We start from the raw sequence: 24,266 nt of genomic DNA, 5'->3' as shown, positions 1-24,266 counted from the left end.
CATCTACTTATCAGCTATTGGTTCCTTTGACAAATATCTGGATTGAGTCTTCCATATGGTGACAAAACAAACACAGCCAGAAGCTAATGACGCTGGTGTGGTGACCAGGTGTTTTTATGAAAGGAAGCAATTGGCTGGAAATCACAGTATTGTTTTTCTCGTAAGGTGCTGCATCCCTACATGATGGGCAAACTCTCACTGTGTTCCTGTTGAGGTGACATACTTGATATAGTTGCCAGTTCCCTCTTTGGGTTGTGTATTTTTTTTCTTTGTGGTTTCTCTAGAAAAGGACATTACCTGAAGTAGATAGTAGAGAATTTAATCAAGCCCCCACACAGCGTGTGTAATCGAGGTGATACCATCAGTGTGGCATAGTTATTACAGGCCCAGGTAGGAAACATGATGGACGCCGGTATAATTGTGATAGTGGCCCAAAGATGATCTACTATATCCACTCCACACCATCTTGTATAACTTGCTCGAACCATTTTCTTCCACTTGGTTAAACACTGATGCATCAGCTAGTTTTTACTCCTATTACCACTGCCATCAAAGAGAAAATACAGCAAGCACTAAGATGTTTTCACATGCATTTTGTCTCCTACGTTTCCCTGGAGAAACAGGCCTGAATCTCAAGATGGCAGAAATAACATTGGCACATCTTAGACCTCCTTGTACATATGATCTGTAGGATTCAGATACAGTGATGTGTTCGCCAAGCATGCCACCTGTTTGTTTTTTTGCAATTATGTAAGAATCTCTTGAATCTGCAATGTTGTATATAGATGAGCATGCTACGTCTTGCTGTGAAGATGGCAAGACCTTTTCTGACCTTCACTATTTGTGAGGGGTCATCTGATATAAACATATTCATTCCATTGTGAAATGTTATTCTCCCAAGAAACAAATCAAAAAAAGAGCGCTACACCCTACACACGTTCCTGCGATCCCTTGGACAGAATGAATTTCACATCTACTGAACAGGGGATGCATTGAGACTGACAGGGAACCAACCGAACACGCTGTATACGATTTCCCACACTTTGCAACAATAGCCCACAACATGCAACCCAAACTAATCAACATAGAAGAAACATAAATACATTTCACTTTCCCATACATGTCTAGCTGTCTATTTTTCCACTCAAAAATTGGTCTCTTCTAGAGTTTAAGATTAAAAGCATCAGACCAAATATGTTTTTCTCCAACTTGCTGGTTAAGAAGCGATCGTTGGCCACCTGTTCCATCTAAGTGTTATTTCTGGGAACAAAAGCGTATTGCTTGCCTGGATGTAACTAATGTGAAAACACCTCATTCACGGCAGTTGGCAGCTAGCCATCCTGGGTCACCGGCTTGCACACTGAGCTGATCAAATCCATCTCCACAGTGACTGTGCATGTCCCTGCTAAACCATTATCCTTCCACAGTTCAGGGTAAATGAGGGCTAACGCATTACATGCTGTGAGTGAACCTGCCGCAAGCAATTAGGTCTCTCTCAATCCTCTGTTTTCCTTGGTCTGTGATTCACATCTGTTCCTTGACAACTACACTCAACTGTTGCATAAGTAACACAACACATCATTTATGCTGCTGGACAACAGCCAATTTTGGCTTGGTTTGTGAATGTTTCAACTACGGCTGAGCAGTATAGATAAACAATTATACCTCTGTAGTTTTCAGAAAATACAACAATAGGTGTTAATAAATGTCTGTAATGTATTTTTACTAAACATTTTAATATATTAAAAATACCCTAAATTGATTGCAGTTTAAGCACCAAGTTTACTAAACAGGCAAATTAGCACGAGAACGCAATTATAAAACAACCTACTTGTGCTTTTTTTGGGGCAGTAAATGATGGAGCAAATACCAGTAAATTGACGAGCGCAAACCTTATTAAATCACCCTGCATGATTCATTTAAATACTCTCCTCCCATAAATTTTGCGTCTGAAAGCGGAACTCCTACATATGCAATAAGGTCAGCCGCAAGAATAACCCTGTCCATGCCTTTTCAGCACTAATTTTACACTGCGTGTCTTTAGTGAATCCTGACAGTACATTTTTTTACGCAGAAAGAGGGTTTGTTCTGGAGCAAGCTGTTAGTAAATCTGTCCCTAAATCAGACTGTTTTAAAACATCTTTTTTTTAACGCTCTTATACTCACACAAGCTATCGTCGTGTGAAGTGTCTTAAAATGTGCTTTGTGACCCTTTAGCAATAAAACTGAAATAAGCACTAATGCATCGCAAATGTTTCTGAGGACAGTTTTTCCCCTTCATTCTTACTTCCTCTTAAGTAGCTACAAAAACAATGCAGCCCCCAGTGTATCAGAAATCGAAACGGCCCCTCACTGACACCTGTAATGAGGTCACAAGGGATTGGGGTTTCGTCTTATACTTACCATATTCAGAGACTCGCTTGGGTTTTCAATGTTGCAGTGCGTAATACCTAGGTGTTTCAATCTAATTAGCTCTTTAAAAAACTGTGTTTGTCTTTAAACATACATTTTGTCCTTCATCCCAATCTTTTTGCATCTGAATCAAGCCTCTTAAAGATTTGCAAGCACAATGCTAGAGCAGCCCTGACCTCAGTTTTAGCCTTCAAGTGGGTTTGAAGAGAGAGTGAAGGAAGAAATGTGAATCATTTGTCTGATTAGAGCTTGAAACCACTGATTGCCGCCAAGTACTTAGCCACCACTGATGGCTATATCCCACCACTCTGGCCTATTACTCTCAATCTGTGCACCATTAGTCAAGCACGTAGAGAAAAAAGGGTAGATTTACTGGATTATCGCTTCCTCTTGTCTGCCTTTTGTATTTTGTTTTGTGTTAAGCACATCAGTTGAATTCGTATGCATTCACCTGCGGTTTCTCATGTACCGTTTGGGAAGGCGACTGGGCCTGATCATCTTTGATCCACTGGGATTAGATTGAAGTTGGACGGGGTCTTGAATTGGTTGTAATGCTTGGCGCTTTCATCCTGGGAGATTAAATTAAAGGCAGGATCAGAGATCGGGACTGTCTGCTGGAAGCTGCTTTGAATGCAGCATTGGAGAGCTTTCTGTTTTGTACTTTAAACGTTAATGTCCTGTAGTCACAGCTTAGCTGAGAGAGTTGAATTTGAAGAATTTGAATTTGACCTACTTTTCTAACATGTGCTCTGGTGTTGAGCGTAATGACGTCAATCGGTTGCTCTCTGGCGGCAAGTGATGCACACAGTCTATGATCCTCTCATGTGGAGACAATTGGTCTCAGGTGTAAATTTGACTTGGATCTGGAGATGAGAATGTAAAGATTTTAGGAGGTCAGGCATATTTTAAAGCATTTTGATTTATTTGTGCCAGTGACCCACTTCCCACATCAACCTTGTTACACACATTTTGAACAACACACCTTGTTCAAAACCCTGAACACATAAACCAAAAAAAATTATATTCGGGTGAAACAAAATATTCCCTTAATGATATGATATTGAAAACCGTTCAGGCTAGAGTATTGCACAAGATTAAACCTTTTATGTAAAACTCATAATGTAAATGTTCTTCTTTGTTAGGGTAACCTTTGATTGGTTGATGTTTTTCATTGTTTATCTCACAGAATCCATCTCAGGTGGGGACGGCCCTACAAGTGTTTTATAACCTTGGCAATCTGAGAGAGACCATAAGAAGTGTGGTAGATGGATACAGGACATCTGTGCAGGAGAACGTTGTTAATGCCCTGGACATTAAAGTCCTCACTCAACCTGCAAACACCAGAGGTATGTTTGTTAAGTGCATTTGTGGCTGTGTTTTAGAGTGCTTGATGATTTTGCATTGTTTTAGTGTGTGCATTTTGTGTCTGCTATATTTAGGTGCCCCTGGCAGAGCCGTCATGCCCACTCCAGGGAATACGGCTGCGTTTCGAGCTGCTCTGTGGACGAATTTAGAGAAACTAATGGACCAGATTTGTGCCGCGTGTGGTCAGGTATCAAACTTACACAGATGTTACTATTATGAAACACTGTTATTGTCATTAGGCAAAACACCAGTAGTTCACAGATGTCCCTATCCATTTTGTCTGGTGTTCACTTGTAAAGGCATTAAATATTAAGCTCTGAAATTAACTTTTGGAAAAAAATATGCAAATTAACTTAAATAGAAAGTGCATGATATTAAAATCGGCATATCACACTGTGCTTATTTTTCTGTTTTGTTCCCCATTATATATTTTTAAAGCTAGCGTGTTAAGATTAGATGACGCTTGAAAGGGGTCATTGAATTATATGTTGTCTAAAGTTTCTACTATGTTCCTGAACAGGTGCAGCACCTGCAGAAGGTTCTAACCAAAAAGAGAGACCCAGTGACTCATGTGTGCTTTATTGATGAGATCATCAAGGTGAGACGGATGATATAATTTCACACCTACATTTTGCTTTATTTGTTTTTGCTGGAATAGGTGTGCAATTAAATTTCATCAGTTTGGAGAGTTATGTGTATTGATATTGTGTGTATCCCATATGTGAAGAGTTTGTCCTTGATATGTAGTGATTTATTACAAAGGATTTTGTGTGTGTTGCCCTTGCCTGTGGCTGACCTGCCTACATAGCCCCTGCTGGTTCACTTGCTGCTGGCACATTAGCAGTAAATGACATCCTAATTGGTGTCTGCAGGTGGCTGGCCCCTCTGTGACAAGGTTATCTACCCCACACGCATACACACTTATGCACACACACATACATCCACCAAACATTTTCAGCCAGACAGTGATGGGACAATTTTTATCTACATTCTCCATTTGGTTCTGGGTGACTTTGTGAACTAGTGTGTGTTGGCACACGCTGAGTGACAAGTACAGTGTTTGCAAAGGCATATGCAACGCGTTTCCCCTTTGGTATCCCCGACATCCGTGGCTCTCCATTCCTTCAGTTGCGAATTTGGCTAATTACAGCCGGTAATTAAGGTGCTATTTTCTGCTAAATGAAGGGCTAAACTGTGAGATCAGAGCAGTTTAGGAAGGGGTGGTAAGATTTCACAGATGGATTTCAAAGAGAGCATAATAATGCAGTGAATTAGAACTGGCCTCTAGCTATGCATTTCCTTAAATCATAACCAGCAAAGCTTAAATGCGGCATAGACTTCAGAATATCTGATGCAGAATTGTTACATGGGCTGTATTTGGAACAGCACACTACTTGTACTATTATATGTTCTGTTTGCATATTGTGTGCAGTATGCACATTTTACACATGCATTTTTATGTTTTAATGAAAATTTGTGTCCTGAATGATTTTATAATTTAGGTAGAACTTTTAAAGATTTATAAAAGCATTAATGAACTCAAGGGAGTGCTGTTTTTTTAACATGATAATTACTGAAGTGGTTTAGCTTTGATTATATAGCTGTATTTTCACTATATAGCACAATACATGGAATACTGCACTGGTCAACATGAAGCAAATCAACCATAATTTTAAACTTCTCTTTCTTTACGCACCATCTGGCTAAACTGACAAAGTTGGATTACAATGATGCAATTTCATGATAACTGCACACCACTAGCTCATTTAAATAATTTTTTTAGATCAAGCGACAACAACATAGCATACTACTACATACTAATGCTTTCCATTGCATACAGTATTTGCCAAAGAATGCTAAATTGCATTTCAAACACAGCATTTTTGTGTGTTTGTGAGAAAGAGAAAAGGTCTGTCTCCAATCATACAGTCGCTTTTGCTCTTTTACTCTGTTGGTATTCCTCCCGTTTTCACTCAGTAAACAGTTTTGGGGGAGATGAGTTGAGCGGCTTCTAATCACCTCTTGGAAATCGAGATTTTCGGTCAGAAGATTGAGGTCTGCTGGAATGGGGGGCAGGTGGGGGTGTTTCCATGGAAACACCTTCTCCCGTTCTCCCATAGACCTCCCATTTTTTTATTCCTTACTGGAAAAAAACAGAAAGAAAAGGGGACAAAAAGTTTGATTCCAGAGTGTGGGTAGTAATGCCCAATTTGACCACTTCTCTCATAGTGTAAGAAAAGATTGCATCCGTCTTTCAAGGGTGATTAAGATAATAAAGGTAAAATAGTGCTACATCATATTTGTTGATTTAAAACGATGTAATATGTGTTGATATAAAAGTTCAATGACTCTCAGTAGAAAGGGACACCTTGAAATTCAGACCACCCAGAATGACTGACAGGGTGTCGTTGGGTGCTCAGAGAGCCATCAGCTGTAGATGAAAGAGACGGCCGGCATTTAAAAGGCCCCATGAAAGGTTTTGCAGGGCGGGCACTTCTCTTGGAGCCTCACACGGCTGTAAAAAGCCCTACAGCGCCTCTGAACCTTCAGTTTAACAAGGTGCATGCAAGAGATGAGCTGCATATGAGGTTTAGGAAAACACATACAGGAACTTTGTGCACAATAAAGCAGCTGGCAGATTCCCTGGAGATTGGAAAAGGTGGGTGAATGCCATGTTTTTTTGTTTTCTTTCTCTGCCTCCGCTTCAAAAGCTGTTTTCAAACTCCCACAATCTCACACCTATATTTGTGGCTAAAACACCCCCCACACACGCACCCATCGGAAAGCAAAACCTGCAAACCGCTACATTTAACAGTTACACAAGTAAGACAGACCTTCCCGTTGAATTCCCAGCTGCTTTTATGTAGCAAACAAGCCTTCTGTTTCTCTGGCATGAGTTCATCTACACCAATGGCCCTCTTGTTCACTTCAGGTGTCATTAATGTGAAATACAACTCTACCACAGAAAAGAAAATGGCAATTGCCTGAAGTAGTGGAGCAAATATGAAACACGCTTGTATTTTACTAGAGCAAAAAAGAAAGAAAAGCCAAGATTGGAAGTATTTTATTGATGATGGCACTGAAATCATGCCACACTGTATGCCACAACCAATGGAAAATGTAATAAGACATTCAGAATAGGTAATTTATGAGGAAATGTGTAAAGTTTATATTTATAAAGTCACATTAATTTAAGAATCTTATTTTATTTTAGCCTTATTATTGATGATGCCACACTGTCATCACTGACATATCTGTTATGGACGCTGCAAGTTTCTTTGTGTGCAAAACCTGATGATTCATGATTTCATAATACAAGGACATCTTGTGAAATTTAATGGACCTTTTGTACAATGGTGTTCACATGCTCAGTACATTTCTTTTAAACTTAACATCAAACTTTTTTTTTTTTTTTTTTTTACTTGCTGTTAATTCTAGATTTAAATTAAATCACAGATTGTCATTGTGAACCCACTGTATATATACTTAATATTTTCCAACTTGGAAGTATTTTTCAGATTTGTAGCTGCAGAAATTGTGTGAATCATAAGACAGAGTCATTTATATCACTGTAAAGTCAGTGCAAACCCCTTTAGGCTGATGTATAGTGAGTCAGTGCAGACAATCAAGGCATTTTGATACGCACAGGTGATGCGCACACCAGCCTCTCTATACACACACACATATATATTGAGCAAGCAGGTAGATTAGCACATGCAGCACATGTCCATCAGCATTAGGCCATATTTGTGTTGTCATGATTCCCAAATGATTATAGACTTCCCTATTTACACACAAATACACACATGGCTCAGACAGTCATTGTTCTGTCAGTGATTTGCTAATGCCAGTGTTGTCTGAGTGATAGCATAGTGTAGGGTTCATATTCTACTCTTTGTGTATGTTTTTTTTACCCTGTTTGCTTATATTGTCAGCCCAAATGTCTTACACCAAAAGGATTGTAATTTGTTTTCATGTGACAATTTTCCACCCTTTCTCCAAATACTACAACTTTTAAGACTAGTGTATGTAAAAAATCTGTTATAGCCTAACTGCTTTGCATGTGAAATGAGTAAGAAGAAAATGTGTTTAATCGCCATGATTGTAGTTTCTATTGAGGGTTAAACGTGACCTGGACATTGGGGTCAATAAAGACAATCATATCAGCTTTGTTTGCATAGTGTGTTAATGTGTTTGTTTTTATGTGTGTCAAAGGCCATTGTGGTAAAGTTCAGCTCTGGCTGGTGCGTGTAATGTGTTTTCTCTATCTCTATTTCTCTCAGGATGGGCAGCCTGACATCTTGCACACCTTCTGGAGTTCAGTCACTCAGACGCTCTCTGAGGAGCTACAGAAAGCCACAGCTGGTGAGTTTCAGTCTGAGGTTTTTGTTTAAGACGATGCCCTGCCATGCATCTCAAAAGCTCATTCTGTGTGTGAGTGTGTTACACAAGCGCCCCTCCTGCGCCTTGTCTCTCTCTTCTCCTCCGCTCTTGCTTTCTTTTCATCACATTGCAGTCGGATTCAAACTCTATTACCCACGTACACACTTCTGGTGTTGCTTTTGAGAAGACTGACTGTTAACCCTTTCCTCTTCTAACTGAGGTTGTAAGCGATCTCAGATATTGTTCATCTGCAGCCTTTACACTATCGTCTCGAGCCTGGAGGGCGTTTACATTTACGTAGGCTCTGATGATTCTTCAAGCTCAGACAGAGCCAATGAGTACGGAAGAGGATTAGGGCCAAGCAATAATAAAAAAAATAAAACCATCTCGAGATTAAAGTCATTATAATGCGAAATTAAACTCGTTAAATTTCGAGAAAAAAGTCGAAATACAATCTTGAGAATAAACTCATTAAATATCGAGAATAAAGTCGTTGTGTTTCGAGAAAAAAGTCGAAATACAATCTTGAGAATAAACTCATTAAATATCGAGAATAAAGTCGTTGTGTTTCGAGAAAAAACTCGTTAAATTTCGGGAAAAAAGTCGAAATACAATCTTGAGAATAAACTCATTAAATATCGAGAATAAAGTCGTTGTGTTTCGAGAAAAAACTCATTAAATTTCGAGAAAAAAGTCGAAATACAATCTTGAGAATAAACTCATTAAATATCGAGAATAAAGTCGTGTTTCGAGAAAAAACTCGTTAAATTTCGAGAAAAAAGTCGAAATACAATCTTGAGAATAAACTCATTAAATATCGAGAATAAAGTCGTTGTGTTTCGAGAAAAAACTCGTTAAATTTCGAGAAAAAAGACGAAATACAATCTTGAGAATAAACTCATTAAATATCGAGAATAAAGTCGTTGTGTTTCGAGAAAAAACTCGTTAAATTTCGAGAAAAAAGTCGAAATACAATCTTGAGAATAAACTCATTAAATATCGAGAATAAAGTCGTTGTGTTTCGAGAAAAAACTCGTTAAATATCGAGAAAAAAGTCGAAATACAATCTTGAGAATAAACTCATTAAATATCGAGAATAAAGTCGTTGTGTTTCGAGAAAAAACTCGTTAAATTTCGAGAAAAAAGTCGAAATACAATCTTGAGAATAAACTCATTAAATATCGAGAATAAAGTCGTTGTGTTTCGAGAAAAAACTCGTTAAATATCGAGAAAAAAGTCGAAATACAATCTTGAGAATAAACTCATTAAATATCGAGAATAAAGTCGTTGTGTTTCGAGAAAAAACTCGTTAAATTTCGAGAAAAAAGTAGAAATAATCGTGAGAATAAACTCATTAAATTTCGAGAATAAAGTTGTTGTGTTTCGAGAAAAAAAGGCGAAATGAAATGTAGAGAATAACGCATTCGATCAGTGTTCATTGCATAGCCTACTGATAGAGGACATGGCAGAGTTGGATCACTTAGTCGAGCTATATTTTAGACTTTATTTCAGTAACAAAGAAATACTATCAACTTTAGCAGTAATGTATTGCATTAAAAGTGTCACTGAATTTGCCCGTGCAGAACTTTACTGATAAAAGACGTTTGAGCCATCACTTGAACAACTGCTGCATGAACAACGAACAGTGCTGGCCCAAATGCACTCTGGCATGACAGCTATGATAAATTAAAACCGTATGTTCGGCATTGCCATTAATGGCTGTATAGATGGTTACAGTCGTTACATTCTGTGGATGGAGGCGTACACAACCAATAACGATCCTAAAGTAATAGCCAATTTTGCTACTTCATAAAAACAGTTACTGGCATATGAGGGTGTCCCGAGAGCTCCGCGCGGACATGGGGACAGAAAATGCATAGTGTGGCAGCAATGCAAAGGTTTTTACAAAGTAACCATGGAGACAGTTTCTCGAAACACAACGACTTTATTCTCGAAATTTAATGTTTATTCTCACAATTATTTCTACTTTTTTCTCGAAATTTAACGAGTTTTTTCTCAAAACACAATGACTTTATTCTCGAAATTTAATGATTTTACTCTCAAGATTGTATTTCGAGTTTTTTTCTCAAAATTTAACGAGTTTTTTCTCGAAACACAACGACTTTATTCTCGATATTTAATGAGTTTATTCTCAAGATTGTATTTAGACTTTTTTCTCGAAATTTAACGAGTTTTTTCTCGAAACACAACGACTTTATTCTCGATATTTAATGAGTTTATTCTCAAGATTGTATTTCGACTTTTTCTCGAAATTTAAGGAGTTTTTTCTCGAAACACAACTTTATTCTCGATATTTAATGAGTTTATTCTCAAGATTGTATTTCGACTTTTTTCTCGAAATTTAACGAGTTTAATTTCGCATTATAATGACTTTAATCTCGGGATGGTTTTATTTTTTTATTATTGCTTGGCCCTAATCCTCTTCCATAAATGAGAGAGTCCAGCATAAGGAGAAAAAAAAAGATCTCTCCGCTTATCTCAGGCTGTTATCGTCACTAAGGAGCAGGATGAATCAAGGCAGGTGTTTGGTTACAAGGGAATATGGAGGAAAATGGAGACCTTCGAAGTTAAAACGTGAGATTAATTTGACTCCACAGATGTGTAACCAAAACAGACTTCTCTCTTTACACAACATCTCAGTGTTTGCAAATAAATTACAGCATTATTGGAGTGTTGGGGAGTAACCAACCAAAAGTTGTGCCGCTGTTAATTTTACATTTTTTTAATAAACTGCAGAAGGATAGTATGTCATATGATGATTCTTTAGATAAGTAGATAAGTGCTGTATGCTTTGAATTAGCCTGTAACTGGGGAAGCTACCATTTCAGAGTCACTTCTTCCACCAAGTGGGATGGAGTGAGATTTTCCTTAGACTTTTGTATTGTATATCAACTGATGGATTTCTAGGCTGGTAACAGTGCATTTTACAGAGAAATTTTATCCATAGCTACTTGTAAGTTAATGCCAATGACCTTGCTGTTGTTAGTGTCATGCTCTAGTAACCAAAAGGTTATTGTTTCAAACCCCAGAAGGGACATTTCATGCGCTATAACCATTGCTCTCTTGATTTAGGCACTTAACTTTCTCCAGAGAAAATGTTTTCTGGATGAACGAGTCTGGCAAATGAATACATTTAAATTTCATTATTAACTTCATTGATGACATCTACATTATTTTGGTGGCAGTATTACAACAGAAAACCACTCTAGATACCACAGAATCGACTCATTAATAGAGCACATGGCTTATGATTGCAACCAGTGTCTATCTTAATTAAAGTGCTAAACATCTTGGACAGCACGTCCACCCTGCAGAGACACAGTAATTTAGACCGTGGCCTTGATGGTGCGGCCCTATTGATCCCTGCCTGTGTTATCACGACCTAAAGACGCTTTGTGCTTCACTCCCGCTGATCAATAGAAAGCAAATAGGAGCCTTTGCATCGCTTTCATTATCCAAATGCTTCTGCATTACTCCCTCTTATAAGCCTTTATCAAGCCTGATTTGAAACCTCTCAATCAAACTTGCTTTTATATTCTCAGAACCCTAGGTGGCTTACTTGCATACATCTATTAAGGTAACTTTGCCAAAATACTCTCAAAAACAGAGAATGTTCAAGGTGAAGATGCTCTCAAAAAAACTATTACGGCTTCAAGTGGCCATCAGAAAACATTTTAGTTCTCGGGTCGACTGTTATAGACTCTGTCTTGAGACATCACTGCTCCAAAAGCCTTCAAAGAAGATCTGTTTATAAATGATTTATCGCTCTCTCTTTGTCCTAAAATACGTTTTATGACTACTGACAGCTCCCTGCCTCTTCCCAGAATTATTTCCTGAACTGTTTGTCTTTCAAAGAGGATGTCAAAGGATGAAGCCAGTGTTCCTCTCAATGCTTAGCGTGAGCTTTGTCTTCACATTGCTTGAACCCTGGGGACCCATGAATTATTTTGCTATTCGTCAGGGTGCTGGTTTAGGGTCAGTTCTGCTGTTTTTATTATTAATGTTATTTTTCTCTTTTATTTCATTATTGTATCACAACATGAAAGGCAAAATCTGGACCTTGACTAAAACTAGTTCAATGAACATGCCATTTTTCACCATTTCACCACTGACATTTGTTTGTTGTTGTTTTTTATGCACCTCGTCACCTTCCCTGAGGAAATATTTTCTTGACTGTCAATGGTTGTGTTTGTACACTGCTCTATGGCAGTTTTATGTAGTGTGGAAATTTAAGCTTCACTGCCAGCAATAACTCAGAAACGTAGCATCCACTGAACATGTTTACAGCTAATAGTCAGTACTCCATCAGTAGAGCAGAACTACCGTGGCTCGCCTTTGTTTGGGTGACGGTGAAACAAAGATAAAAACCGTTTAAAATTCTTGCTCCTCTGCTCAATTATGCATTCATCAAATCAATTTGCATAGGAAACAATCTGCATAATATTCGCAATGAGCATTTAATCACCTGTAAAGTTGGGTTATTACCATATTAATGAATAAGTATTTTTATACAATTCCATCTGTTTGACTCTCCATGCATTCTCTTTATTTGGTGTTATTTTTGTTAGAGTGGTTGGAGATTAGGGAATTGTGGTTTTTCAGCTCACTGAGTCGCTAAGAGAGGATTTGTAGTTTTAAATCATTCTAGATAGTCATATGGTATTCACAAAAAGGACTATTTAAAGTCAACCCTGACTATGGTTAGTTTCCTTTTAAACAAAAGTTGCATTTACAATTCAATTAATGCTATTGCTGTAGTAATGCAGTCTTCTAAATAGGCTGCCCCCTAATAGTCGACCAAATGTTAGCTGACGAGAAGAGTCTTAGTTGACCAAATTTTAATTAGTCGGTTAGTCGCAAAAAAAAAGTCACGCAATCCGTGACGGACAGATTGTAAACTCAGCTGGTCCATGTGAATTACAGTATGTATCATTCCTCGACCTAACTATGGCTTATCATTTGAAACTTGTAAGTAGTAGCGTAACGTTTACCACTTTACTTGCTCTAACAATAACCTGGATAAATGCGCGCTATTATTGTCATATATCCAATTGTTTGTGCGGACTAACCCGGAGACACCGCCGCAATCACTTAAATGTATTTCTGATAACAGTGGAAAGAACTTAAAATACAAATATAATTTTTGGTCATACAGATAAGCGTAGGACAACATTCAAACCTGTTAAGGGTCTACTTTTATTTTATAACAACAATTTGTGCTTTTGTTTGTGCAATTTGTAAAAAATTAAGGAAAGAAATAGACTGTGCTTTCTGCAATGTCTACTTTTAAATGAACCAATTCAAATCGAAATCAAATATTTTCTGATAATGTAATCTGTAATATGAAACACAATTATGATAATGAAACATGCATTTCTCTCTATAGGCGCATCCACTATACTGCAGAGATGATGAGTCCGTATCGTCAACTGCATCTTTGCCCCAACTCAAAAATCACTAGTTAAAATATAAAATATAATGCTATTGCTGTAGTAATGCAGTCTTCTAAATAGGCTGCCCCCTAATAGTCGACCAAATGTTAGCTGACGAGAAGAGTCTTAGTTGACCAAATTTTAATTAGTCGGTTAGTCGCCGACTATACTATAAAATAAATAAAATATGCCGAAAATATAAAAATGCTCAGATAGTCTCCGTTCAGTTTTTTTCCCTGACACATTCGTATTACTTTTGCCGGTGCGCTGTGGCAAGCTTTATGCGTGTGCTTGAGTGCTTGATCTATATTTTAAAGGCTCAATATTATGGTTTGGTATTTCTTTGTATTACAGTATAGAACAATGTTACATATCATGTTCTTTCTCAATCCTGAAACTCAAACCATTTTCCGATGCCACCCTTCAGTATATATTTAACCCTCTGGGGTCCAAGGTGTTTTTGGGGTCCTTGAGATGTTTTGACATACTCTGACATTTGTGCTTTTTTCAGTTGCTTATAAACATATTACTGGCAAAGGTGTAATTACACTCTATTTAGCACACACAGGGCTACCATAATGTGTTATCAACATGTATGTACATTTTTGTATTTTTGAGAGAATATTGTTTATGCGTGGTTATTGAAAAAACTAAAACTTAAAGTTTCTGAAATAAGGCCACAAAACACATACTAAATATGTGTCCACAAGACTTTTGACTAATGGATGTTGTGGCCTAGAGTTTTTTCTTCAAAATGATCTGAAAATCATCCTGTCTTATCATTCACATAACACAATAGATTGTTTTAAATTGTGAAAAACATTTTTTTGTTTGCAAAGGCAATATGCGGATGGGCGGATCGGCCCAACCCCCTCATGAATAATTAGGCAGTTCTCACCTGAGCAGTCTGCATACTAATGAGCCTTTCATTCAGGGGTGTCACACAAGAAAGAATGCAAGGACAATATATATATAAATAAATAAATATTTATATACACACACACACACATATATATATATATATATATATATATATATATATATATATATGTGTGTGTGTATAAATATTTATTTATTTATATATATATATTGTCCTTGCATTCTTTCTTGTGTGACACCCCTGAATGAAAGGCTCATTAGTATATATATATATATATATATATATATATATATATATACAAACAATCAAAATATAAATGAAAGCCAAAAGCACATTTTTAGTCACACCTTTTAGCCATCCACATACCATTTTTAGCCATCCACCGCGGAAAAAATAAACCAGTCGCATTTCAAAGTCGTACGCGAAATGACCGCCAGGTGGCGCAAAGGGATATTTAGCAAAACGTAAGTGGGGCTAATGTCTATTAACAGTAGCCTAAGGATGAAATACTACAAGTTATGGTAATTTCCAAATAAGCCTACAACAAATTGTTGGTCATACAGATAAGATATAATCTTTTAAAACTGTAAAAGGCTAAAGTAGGCCTACACTCACAGGCTAAAGACAAAACGTTTTCTCGCTCATGTGAGAATCAAACGTTTGGTTATTTCTCAGTAACAAAATTCATAGCCGAGCGGTAGAACTGACGGTTCATCATCAAGATGACACAGGTTTAAATCCCGCACAAACATAGTCTGCTGTATATTTTATATTTATTATTGCAGAGAGATTTGTCTAGCTCTAAAACTCTGTTACACCATACAGTTTTGTTTTATATAGGCTATATATATTTTTTATTTATTTATTCCAGGCTCTCACGCCACACCCCCGATTTCTCACGCTGAAGTGTCAACCCGGTCGGTCAAATTCCTGAAAGATATAGTTTATCTATAGATCTACCTGTTGAGCCACTCGTGATCGACTAGTTATACCGCGAATTAGTTATTAATTATTTTAATCCCCACACCCCTCCCTCCACAGCTAATCAATGCTATAGGCTACTTCACCAATATCAAATATAAAATAGAGATATGCAACAGGCACGTTTAAACGAAAAACAATAAAATCAAAACCAGCGTTTCAGTTGTTCATTAGTTCCAGTGGCCTTAATGCATGCACGGCTTTTCAAAATTTCACAAAGCGTGTTGAGATTATTTTGAATGAAATATTGAAGTTTATAATTAAGTGTTTTGGCACACCACGCCGAGTGACCCTATGCATTTTTCTAAAGTCGGGTTTTATTCTGGCATCGTGAGTTAGTGTTCGACAAACGCGGCGGAGCGTTCATTTAGATTAATTTATTTATCTCATTATTACAGCTAAAATAACTTAATAGGCGACTCCGTAATTTTTTGGTCATACAGATAAGAGTAGAGTAGCTTACATCGTTCAAAACTGTAAACTTGTATTCATATTAGGCTAACGACAAAAACAGTATATCTGTCCTCTGTCTCCGGGAACTGCGCATCACAAAAATGAACCGAAAGCCACTTCAGCTCAGTCACGATAAGAAATCGGCTATGTCTAAAGCCTTTAAATGTCTAAATATTTAGGCTAATAAATGTTATCTGATTATGTAGGCTAATCCATATGAAAACGAGAGGTACAGAGGATCTAGGCTACTCAAACATGCGCTTCCCAATGAGAAAATGACAAGACATGGGTGAAAATCTCGCTCTAATTAAATGTAGGCTAAATCGCCCTGAATTAAAATGTAAAAACATAATAATGTATTTGTCGAAATGTTGCGATATTGTTTCATTTAAGTTCATAATTATTCTATAAATGTTATTTAATTTAGCAGCATTACCACGAAGCACCGTGTTTCGATATTTATTTGAATAATACAAAATAAAATAAAAACTTAATTCACAAATTGCATGCCTGGTTGTAAGGATCCAAAGATCCCTGTAGACTTTAATATTACGTTGAACATTTTGTTCATGACAACAAATTAACAAGCGTTTTTTCAGATTATATTTAGTTTTGCTTGGAAAAAGCTGCCCCAAACCAGTTTTATTTCATCAATTATTGAAATAATGAAATATTTAGTAATAAACTTTTATGACAGAAATATCACTAGGCTACATGTAACTTAAATCATTTAATTCCTTCATTATCAACACTGTCTAGAATGGCGATTTAAGTGTGAATTGCGACTTCTCTTTGTGTAAAGTCAGCCTCAGACTCCGATAGCCTGTGGGGGGTTGGAGGGACATTGCTGGACAAAGGTGTTAATGTTCCTCTTTCATATGGAGAGTGTCGGATAGCCAGCCTGATGAGCAGGCAAAATTATTGTAAGGATAAATCTGTGTCCAAATGTAGGCCCCATATCTTATTAAATTATAAATATTGTAGTTTATTTATTGTAGCCTATTTAAAGTTTTTTTCACACAAAATTTCAATTGAAGTTATTGTAAGGTGAATTCAACAAGGCATGCTGTGCCTTTGAAGCAACAATTAAAGGTTAAATAAATTTTTCGTGATTTGTATGGCTGACACGCAGCGACATATACAGTATTATCAGCTGTATGATGTGTTTTTACCCTGAAATGATTAATTTCGAGACAGACCCGGCGCGGGCAGCGAGGGAGACTAAATAAACTTGTTAAAAAGAGATCCAGCGCGAGAGAGGCAAAGAGAAACGCATGTTTTTAATTTAATTATGTTTCTTTGGACAATTTTCGTTTTGTAGGCCTACTGTTTTAATTGTTTAATTTAGCTGTATTTTCTTTGGCAATACAAATTTAAAATGTCGCAAGAATAAGATTAGCCTAGTGTTTCTTATTTTGCATCGCAAAAGAAATAAACTCTAAACAAGATGCAACCCTGTTTTAAATTAAACAATTTAAACCTTGAAATGTTCGAACTTGGTTTCAAACTTAAGTAATTTTAGTGTTCTTTTACATTACACAATAATTTAGCAGACTAAAGACGAGCTTCTTCATTTTCATTTTCTGATCGGCTGACAATCTTCATCAGTTTTTGTCGTTTGTGCAGCGGCTGCGGTTCTACAGGAATGTAGCAAATTTATGTTGTAATGATAATCAAACAAAACTCTTGACTTTAAATAAGTAAACAGATATAAATAGTTACCTATTTAAGCATCAAGGTGGGAAAATATAAACGTAGGACAACATCGGTTAACAACATGTATGCTACATTGAGATTCGATCTCGGGTCTATTGAAGCTCCTCGAAGCTCGTGTCGTTGCGTTGATCACTGAGCTGTCTTCTGTACGCTGTTAATGTTGTAAAGCCTCATTCATGTAGCCTAAATGATTTTATTGCAATGTTTTATGTTGAAATGTTTTCATTATTTATTCAATTACATTTCAGTAGCCTAATTTCAGTATTGTGATTATGAATTATTTTAACTACGTTTCACTTGTTGAATTCTTCGGTGCGGCAGCAGATTACACATTAGAGAGAATAAACCGGAATAAACGAACACTTTTCAGAGTCTATGATTGTAGCGCCTCTTAGCGGTAAAAGGCAGCAAATACACCACACATTTTACCGCCGCGGTGGAACGGCTGATGTGGGCATTGTCATGGCTTGCCTCACATTTGCGTTTGAATAGCGCGCGTCCTCCGTGGGCGTGTCAGGTTAACGCGTAATGAAGTGTAATGAGCTGGGGGAAAAAATACTGACAGCACTCTCTTTTCATACAGATTGCATAAACTGAGAATATTTGTTTTTTATATAAATTACTTCATTTAAAAGAAGAGAATTTAAGCTTCATAAAGAAAAACCTCTCGTGCCTGTGTGACAAGTAATCGCGGAGTTACAGTTAATCTTAGGACGCGTTTCAGAATGGACTTCACTGACAGAGAGAACGCAGAACTCGCATCATGTTTGTTTTTCTTTATTTGGTGAAAAGCACAACACTTTGTTTTTATTGTGAGTATCCACAAAAAAAATAGAAACTTAACAGGATCTAATGATGTACAACACTTATATGTAAGATCAAAATTAACAGAGTAATTTGAGTCTCTTTTGCACTGATAAGGAAAAAAGTGAGCTGGTATCGCCGGCGAGACCGCCGACCCCAGAGAGTTAAGTAATTAAATTAATATCATAAGCGTGCGATTTAGTCGAATTCTGGCTTACAAAAAACGACTACCAGTCGACTCGAAAAAGTCAGGGACAGCACTGTCCTCAATTCTAGCCAATATTGGGACAAAGAACCAACACATGAATTTATCCATTTGTCTATCTTCGCTATTTAAACGCATCCCCTTCTCTATTTATTTTTCATTTGTTCACAGCATCAACCTTCCTGAAGCAGGCTCTGGAAGGAGAGTATCCCAAACTCTTGAGACTTTATAATGAGCTGTGGAAGCGTCTGCAGCAGTACAGCGCAAGCATACAGGGGGCGCTAGCGAGCAGTGGTGCGGGTCTAGATGTGGAACTGCCAGCATCAGAGCATGATACTGACGATATGTTCACCCGGACCAAACCAGACTATGAGTGAGTACTACCATGATACATGTACACTAACTCTCTAACACATTTGTTTTCATAATTCTTCTGTAATTACTTAACCATTTGATCAAGTTTAGTCCCATACATTCCATGATACATAGTAGTTTCTGCCAAAATGCAGTAGCTGCTACAATGTTTTTTATGACAGTGGTGGCTAACATGAAGTTACTAGAGTTTTATTGTTGTAACAACAGTAATGAATATGGTATTTTTGTAGAAACTATTATTTCCATGAAACATTTTTTTCAAGGGGAATCCATAGTAATGCTTTGTTTTAGTACAAAATTGCAGCTATCAATCGCTGAAATGAAACCTACTGACTGATTTAACATTTTGGGATGTTAAATGCAAGCAGTCAAACAGAAATGCCACAATTTCTCATCATAAAAACGAGAAGTTCATTATCTACACAAGCTATCATCTTCCTAATCATCCCTGGTGGCGCAACAAAGATTCTGCCTACCCGCAAAGTGCTCTCAAAACTGCTCTCATTAATCACACAGCGTTTCTGCCTTTCACCTGGATAGAGAGATGCAATAGAAAGCAAAGAAGCTCTTCTACTCTCAGGCACATTGTCAAATAATCTCCGAATGCATCAACGTTTCTGCCACTGCTCTGATCAAACACCCAGATCCCATAATCACGATTGTCCCCTAAACGGCAAACGTTTTACGCACAGTTGATCCTATCGCATAATACAGCTCAAAAAATCTTGTCAAGATGCATGACATAGCTGATAACCAGCAATTAAAGCCAAGGTTATTACAGCATCTTGTCAAAAACTAGTAAATGTCAGGGTTATGTGGGGGGTAAACGGTTCTCTTTGTATTTTATTTACCACAAATTCAGTAGATCTATATTTGGCTCACATAAAATACCTTCTTTGTGGTAGAGTTCTGTGCACTGCTGAAAGTTCAACATTGAAACGAAATTGATGCTATTGTTATGGAGAAATCTATCATGTGTTCATTTGGTGAGCTCTTTTTGTCCTGTCTTTAACAGTCAAGTTCATTTGGTTTTTAGTTTCTGACATTAATGATGCTGATTCTCTCAGGTTTCTACAAACGCTTAAATTTTTTGCTTTTAAGCATTTTGATGAAAAAAAGGAAGCGTGCATAATTTAGGATAACGAATGACTTTTTACCCTCTATTTCACATTATTTGTCCAGTTCTTTTGTAATTATTATTTTAATGGTGATTCTTATTACTGTAATATAGTATATTTTACTGTAATGCAGTAAAAAAAAAACTGAAATGTTTTTTATTTGAATCAGAATAAATGTCAGAAAACTAATACTATCAGGATGTATACAGTAACAAATAAATCATTACTTTTTTATTTTATAGTGATGAGAATTAGATTTGCATTATGATATTGAAAATATGCCTAATCTTCAGACCTTACAATATAATGAAAGGTCTGGAACTTTTAATGAAAATGGTAGCCATTGGGGAAACAGTATTACTTCAGTCATATCTCAGTTATGGTTTTTATCAACAATTGGTCAAACAAAAGAATGATTATTTGAAATTAAGAAGCTGTCAGCCAGGAGACATAATTTATTACAATGGCGAAATCAAATCCTTGAGGCTTTGATGCCTACTGAGATGAGGAGTGTAAGTAGGCTACGTTTCATTAAGTGCCATTCGGTACTTTTGATTTAGACTAATTTGTAATTATCTCTACGGGCAGGCCTCTGATTAAATTTACAGATTTAGGTCAGTGAAATTTTATACATACACACAGTGCATGTATCACATCATACATATCATGTGTTTATCAAAATAACACCATGTACTTAGAGTACATAAAGATATAATAGTTTGATAACAGGAACATTGGAGATGACCTCAAGGTACAGCAACTGCCAGAAAACACTTTGTCTTTACACATGTTGGCATTTACTTGTTACATGTACTCTTTGTGAAGCAAATTAATAACTGTTTTGATGGGGTTTTTTTCCAGTCCAGAGAAGGATCTGAAGGATTCTCTTCAGCCGTATGAAGCAGCCTACCTGTCCAAGTCTCTGTCCCGACTCTTTGACCCCATCAACCTTGTTTTCCCTCAAGGGGGCCGAAACCCACCCTCTAATGATGAACTGGACAGCATCATAAAAACAATAGCCAGGTACACCTCCAAAATACACTATAACTCTTTCACTATACTGCCTTCTAAGATGTCTTATTTGGGCCAATTGTTAAAGGGTAAGTTAGCTGATTTTCAACCAACTTTGTATTGTTACAATGTCAGTAGTATATCATCACCTTCCTAAAATAATTGCCCAAGAAATTTTTTCAGGTTTTTCAGAAAACACAAAAAACTGAACCAATACTTGAATGTATGATATTTATTTAGTTCTTCTTGATGCAGCTGCCATCTTGCAAAGCTTGTAAAATTGCCTAAGTCTCATTGTCTTTTAACTTAGGCAAAATAAAACGGTCTAAGTCACACTCTTGACATAGGCCGTTATACTACAGGGGTAGAATTGCATGATCTGTTCAACTGAGGATGTGGGTGATTTTGCCAGAGGTGGCCAGCATTATGAGGAGATGACTTATGCAAAAAAAAAATGTCAAAAATGACTTAGGCTATTATTTTAGGAAGGTGACGATATGTGAATTTCAAATCAAAAACAAAAACAAATCGTTTGTCAGCGAAAGTCCAATATTTAAAAAATTGATAAATCTACAGATCGAGCTTCCGCATTTTTGTATTTCCACCCAAGACAGTCAGATCGACAGAGAAGGGTGCCAAAATCAAGTGCATTATGGGTGTGTTGACGTTTTTTTTGGCAAAAGGGAATGCCATAGCCCTTTTTCTGTTTTCTCTAGTCATGCAGCACTGATTATTTAATTTTTTTAAATTGCATTTCGCCTGCATAGACAGCCAAGTTTTATTAAAAGCCCATCTTGCCAGTGGTGAATTACCTCTTTTAAGGTATTCTTGATAAGCAACTAACAAGAAGGTACATACATTTAAGGTATGTATTCTTGATAAGGAAGGCAATCCTAATACTAAAAAGCCTTAATTTAATCCATTTAATACTAAAAAGCATTGATATATTAAACAGTCTAATCTATTTACAGATGGACAAATAATGGGCTGGAGAATTTATGGGGATTAGATTAGACTACTGACACTGTTTTTATTGACTGTAATTGGTTGACAGTTGATCCTGTGTGCTGTTTTTGCACGTTAGTGAGCTGAATGTTGCATCAGTGGATTCCGGCCTGACGATCGCAGTGGCCAAGAACGCAGCCAAGACGGTGCAGCTCTTCTGCGTCAAGTCAGAGCAGCTGGTAAGAGACACACGGGGATAATGAGCAAGGTTGAGCGGGAGGCTGTCTGCTCTCATGCCCCTCAACCCTGCCAGGGAGGTGACGTACATGGTTGGCGAATGAGCTCATTATGAAAGCTGGGGAAGGTTGGGGCTCATCTCAACAAGCTTCAGAGAATCAGTGCACCTGCTGTGAGCCGTGACCTGGACAAGAGGCGGGGAGGATCCCAACCTGCCTAGTTAGAGGTGCTAGTTGCTTTGGTCTATAAATCAGGCCAAGGTGAGAACAGAGTGAGATTGCGTCAGAATGCAATGCTACGTCAGTAGTTGCTCAACTAACAAATAAATACCAGTAATTGGATGAAAAATTTGTATGCAACACAATGTTCATGCTATTAGTTTACTAAATGTACTCCTCTATTGTTATTTTGTGGGCATTGAAGTGGCCAGAATGGTTTGAGTCTCCATCTCAATGTAAATGGTGACCAGTTTCCCAATGATCATCCACATTGAGTTACATGAAGATAACAGGCGTAACAAACTTTTCAATGAGATCCTTAATCAATAAATCAGTAGGTTCGAAGTTAGCTGAAAAACTGATCTAGCTTTCTGAGAATTAATCCTTTAAATCCTTAATCAGTCAATTTGTCCTGCTCTCCAAAGATACTGCAGCTGACTTCAGAGATAAGACAAAAAATCATTTAAAGGCAACATGAAATCTTAATTTAACCTGTTTACTTTCTTCAGGGAAAAAAAACAAACATTTCATGGTAATGTAAAACCTTGATATCAACATTGATACAATTATAAAATGGTAATTTCCAAGCCTGAAGAAAAGTCATGGAAATAACTGTAGCAATCATAATTTTCTTGTTGTACTTGTACATTTTTCATAGTTTAAAACAGGGGAAGTCAACCTGCCAGTAATTTTCAGTGATCCTGAACCTTGGTTAGGTGGTTCAGGTGTGTTTGATTTAGGAGGACGGGTTAGGCAGGATGGTAGCTCTCCATGAGCAGATTTGAAATTATTTCATTGCCTATAATGTCTCTATCAGGTAATTAAATTTTTTAATCATGAACACCTGAATTTTTTTTTATGGATATTCACCTGTAACTTTCTGGTCTTTTAAATAACTTTTTTGTGTAATCATGTCTGACCCTACATTATTTCTTGCTGAATATTGTATTTCACTCTGAACCAAGGGGGTAATCCATCGACCGGAAGTTGAAGCCGGCCGGGTGCCGCCATCTTGTAGCAGAACTTCACTTGCGTTAGCATTTCCTTTGACTCCCATTCATTTTGGCGTCACTTTAACAGCGAATAACTTTACATCTGAGGCGTTTAAAGACTCCATTTGTCCATTATTTATTTCTAAAGAAACACGACAATGTATAAAGGGCTCCATTACCTTCTATGTTACATTATGGCCCCGTAGAAACAGTTGTTGTAAAAATAGGCTAACGATTGCGTCATAAGCACTCGACTCTCTGTCGCGTTGTACAGAAATTACCGTACAGACAGGAGGAGTAGCTCGCAGGCAATCGGGGGGACGTCCCGTCAAGGGAGAAGCCCATAGATAATGAGTCCATAAAAGCAACAGAATACTTACTCCTGCTCACTCACGCCAAATACCTCTGCTCAAGTTCCCCGTCTCTGCAAGATTAACGTTGGCAATTTTCACGCACAGCTACTAGAAGATTAACGTCTGTCAGACAGGTTGCTCACGTCATCAAGCTTAGTTTGAGTCGGTTTGAGTCTGCGCGTCAGGAACGGAAGTGCTCAAAAATCGCTAAAAATGGGCTTCAACTGTCTCAACTGAGTTCCAATGAGATGGCTCTGTCCACTTCTTATACTGTCTATGCTCTGAACATTATGAAAGTTCAGTGTGTTTTGATTACTGATTCATGTTGTACAGACTTCGTTTGTATGTTTGATTTCTTTCATTTT

General features: G+C 37.2%; 1 protein-coding gene across 1 annotated transcript in view; it reads left to right on the top strand.

Moving 5' to 3' along the window:
- Positions 1–24,266, top strand: part of cog5 (component of oligomeric golgi complex 5) — an 83,000-nt gene that overhangs the window by 35,968 nt on the left and 22,766 nt on the right. The window contains exons 8-14 of the mRNA XM_056245304.1: positions 3,599–3,758; positions 3,852–3,964; positions 4,298–4,375; positions 8,061–8,142; positions 18,824–19,025; positions 21,007–21,168; positions 22,241–22,340. Of these exons, the coding sequence (XP_056101279.1) occupies positions 3,599–3,758; positions 3,852–3,964; positions 4,298–4,375; positions 8,061–8,142; positions 18,824–19,025; positions 21,007–21,168; positions 22,241–22,340 (897 nt within the window). The remainder of the gene's footprint in view (positions 1–3,598; positions 3,759–3,851; positions 3,965–4,297; positions 4,376–8,060; positions 8,143–18,823; positions 19,026–21,006; positions 21,169–22,240; positions 22,341–24,266) is intronic.

The sequence above is a fragment of the Rhinichthys klamathensis genome, unplaced genomic scaffold, assembly GCF_029890125.1.
Source record: "Rhinichthys klamathensis goyatoka isolate OS25496 unplaced genomic scaffold, OSU_Roscu_1.1 h1tg000029l_1, whole genome shotgun sequence".
Lineage (NCBI taxonomy): Eukaryota > Metazoa > Chordata > Actinopteri > Cypriniformes > Leuciscidae > Rhinichthys > Rhinichthys klamathensis.
The sequence above is the reverse complement of the archived record's forward strand: the minus strand, read 5'-3'. Positions and strand labels throughout refer to the sequence as shown.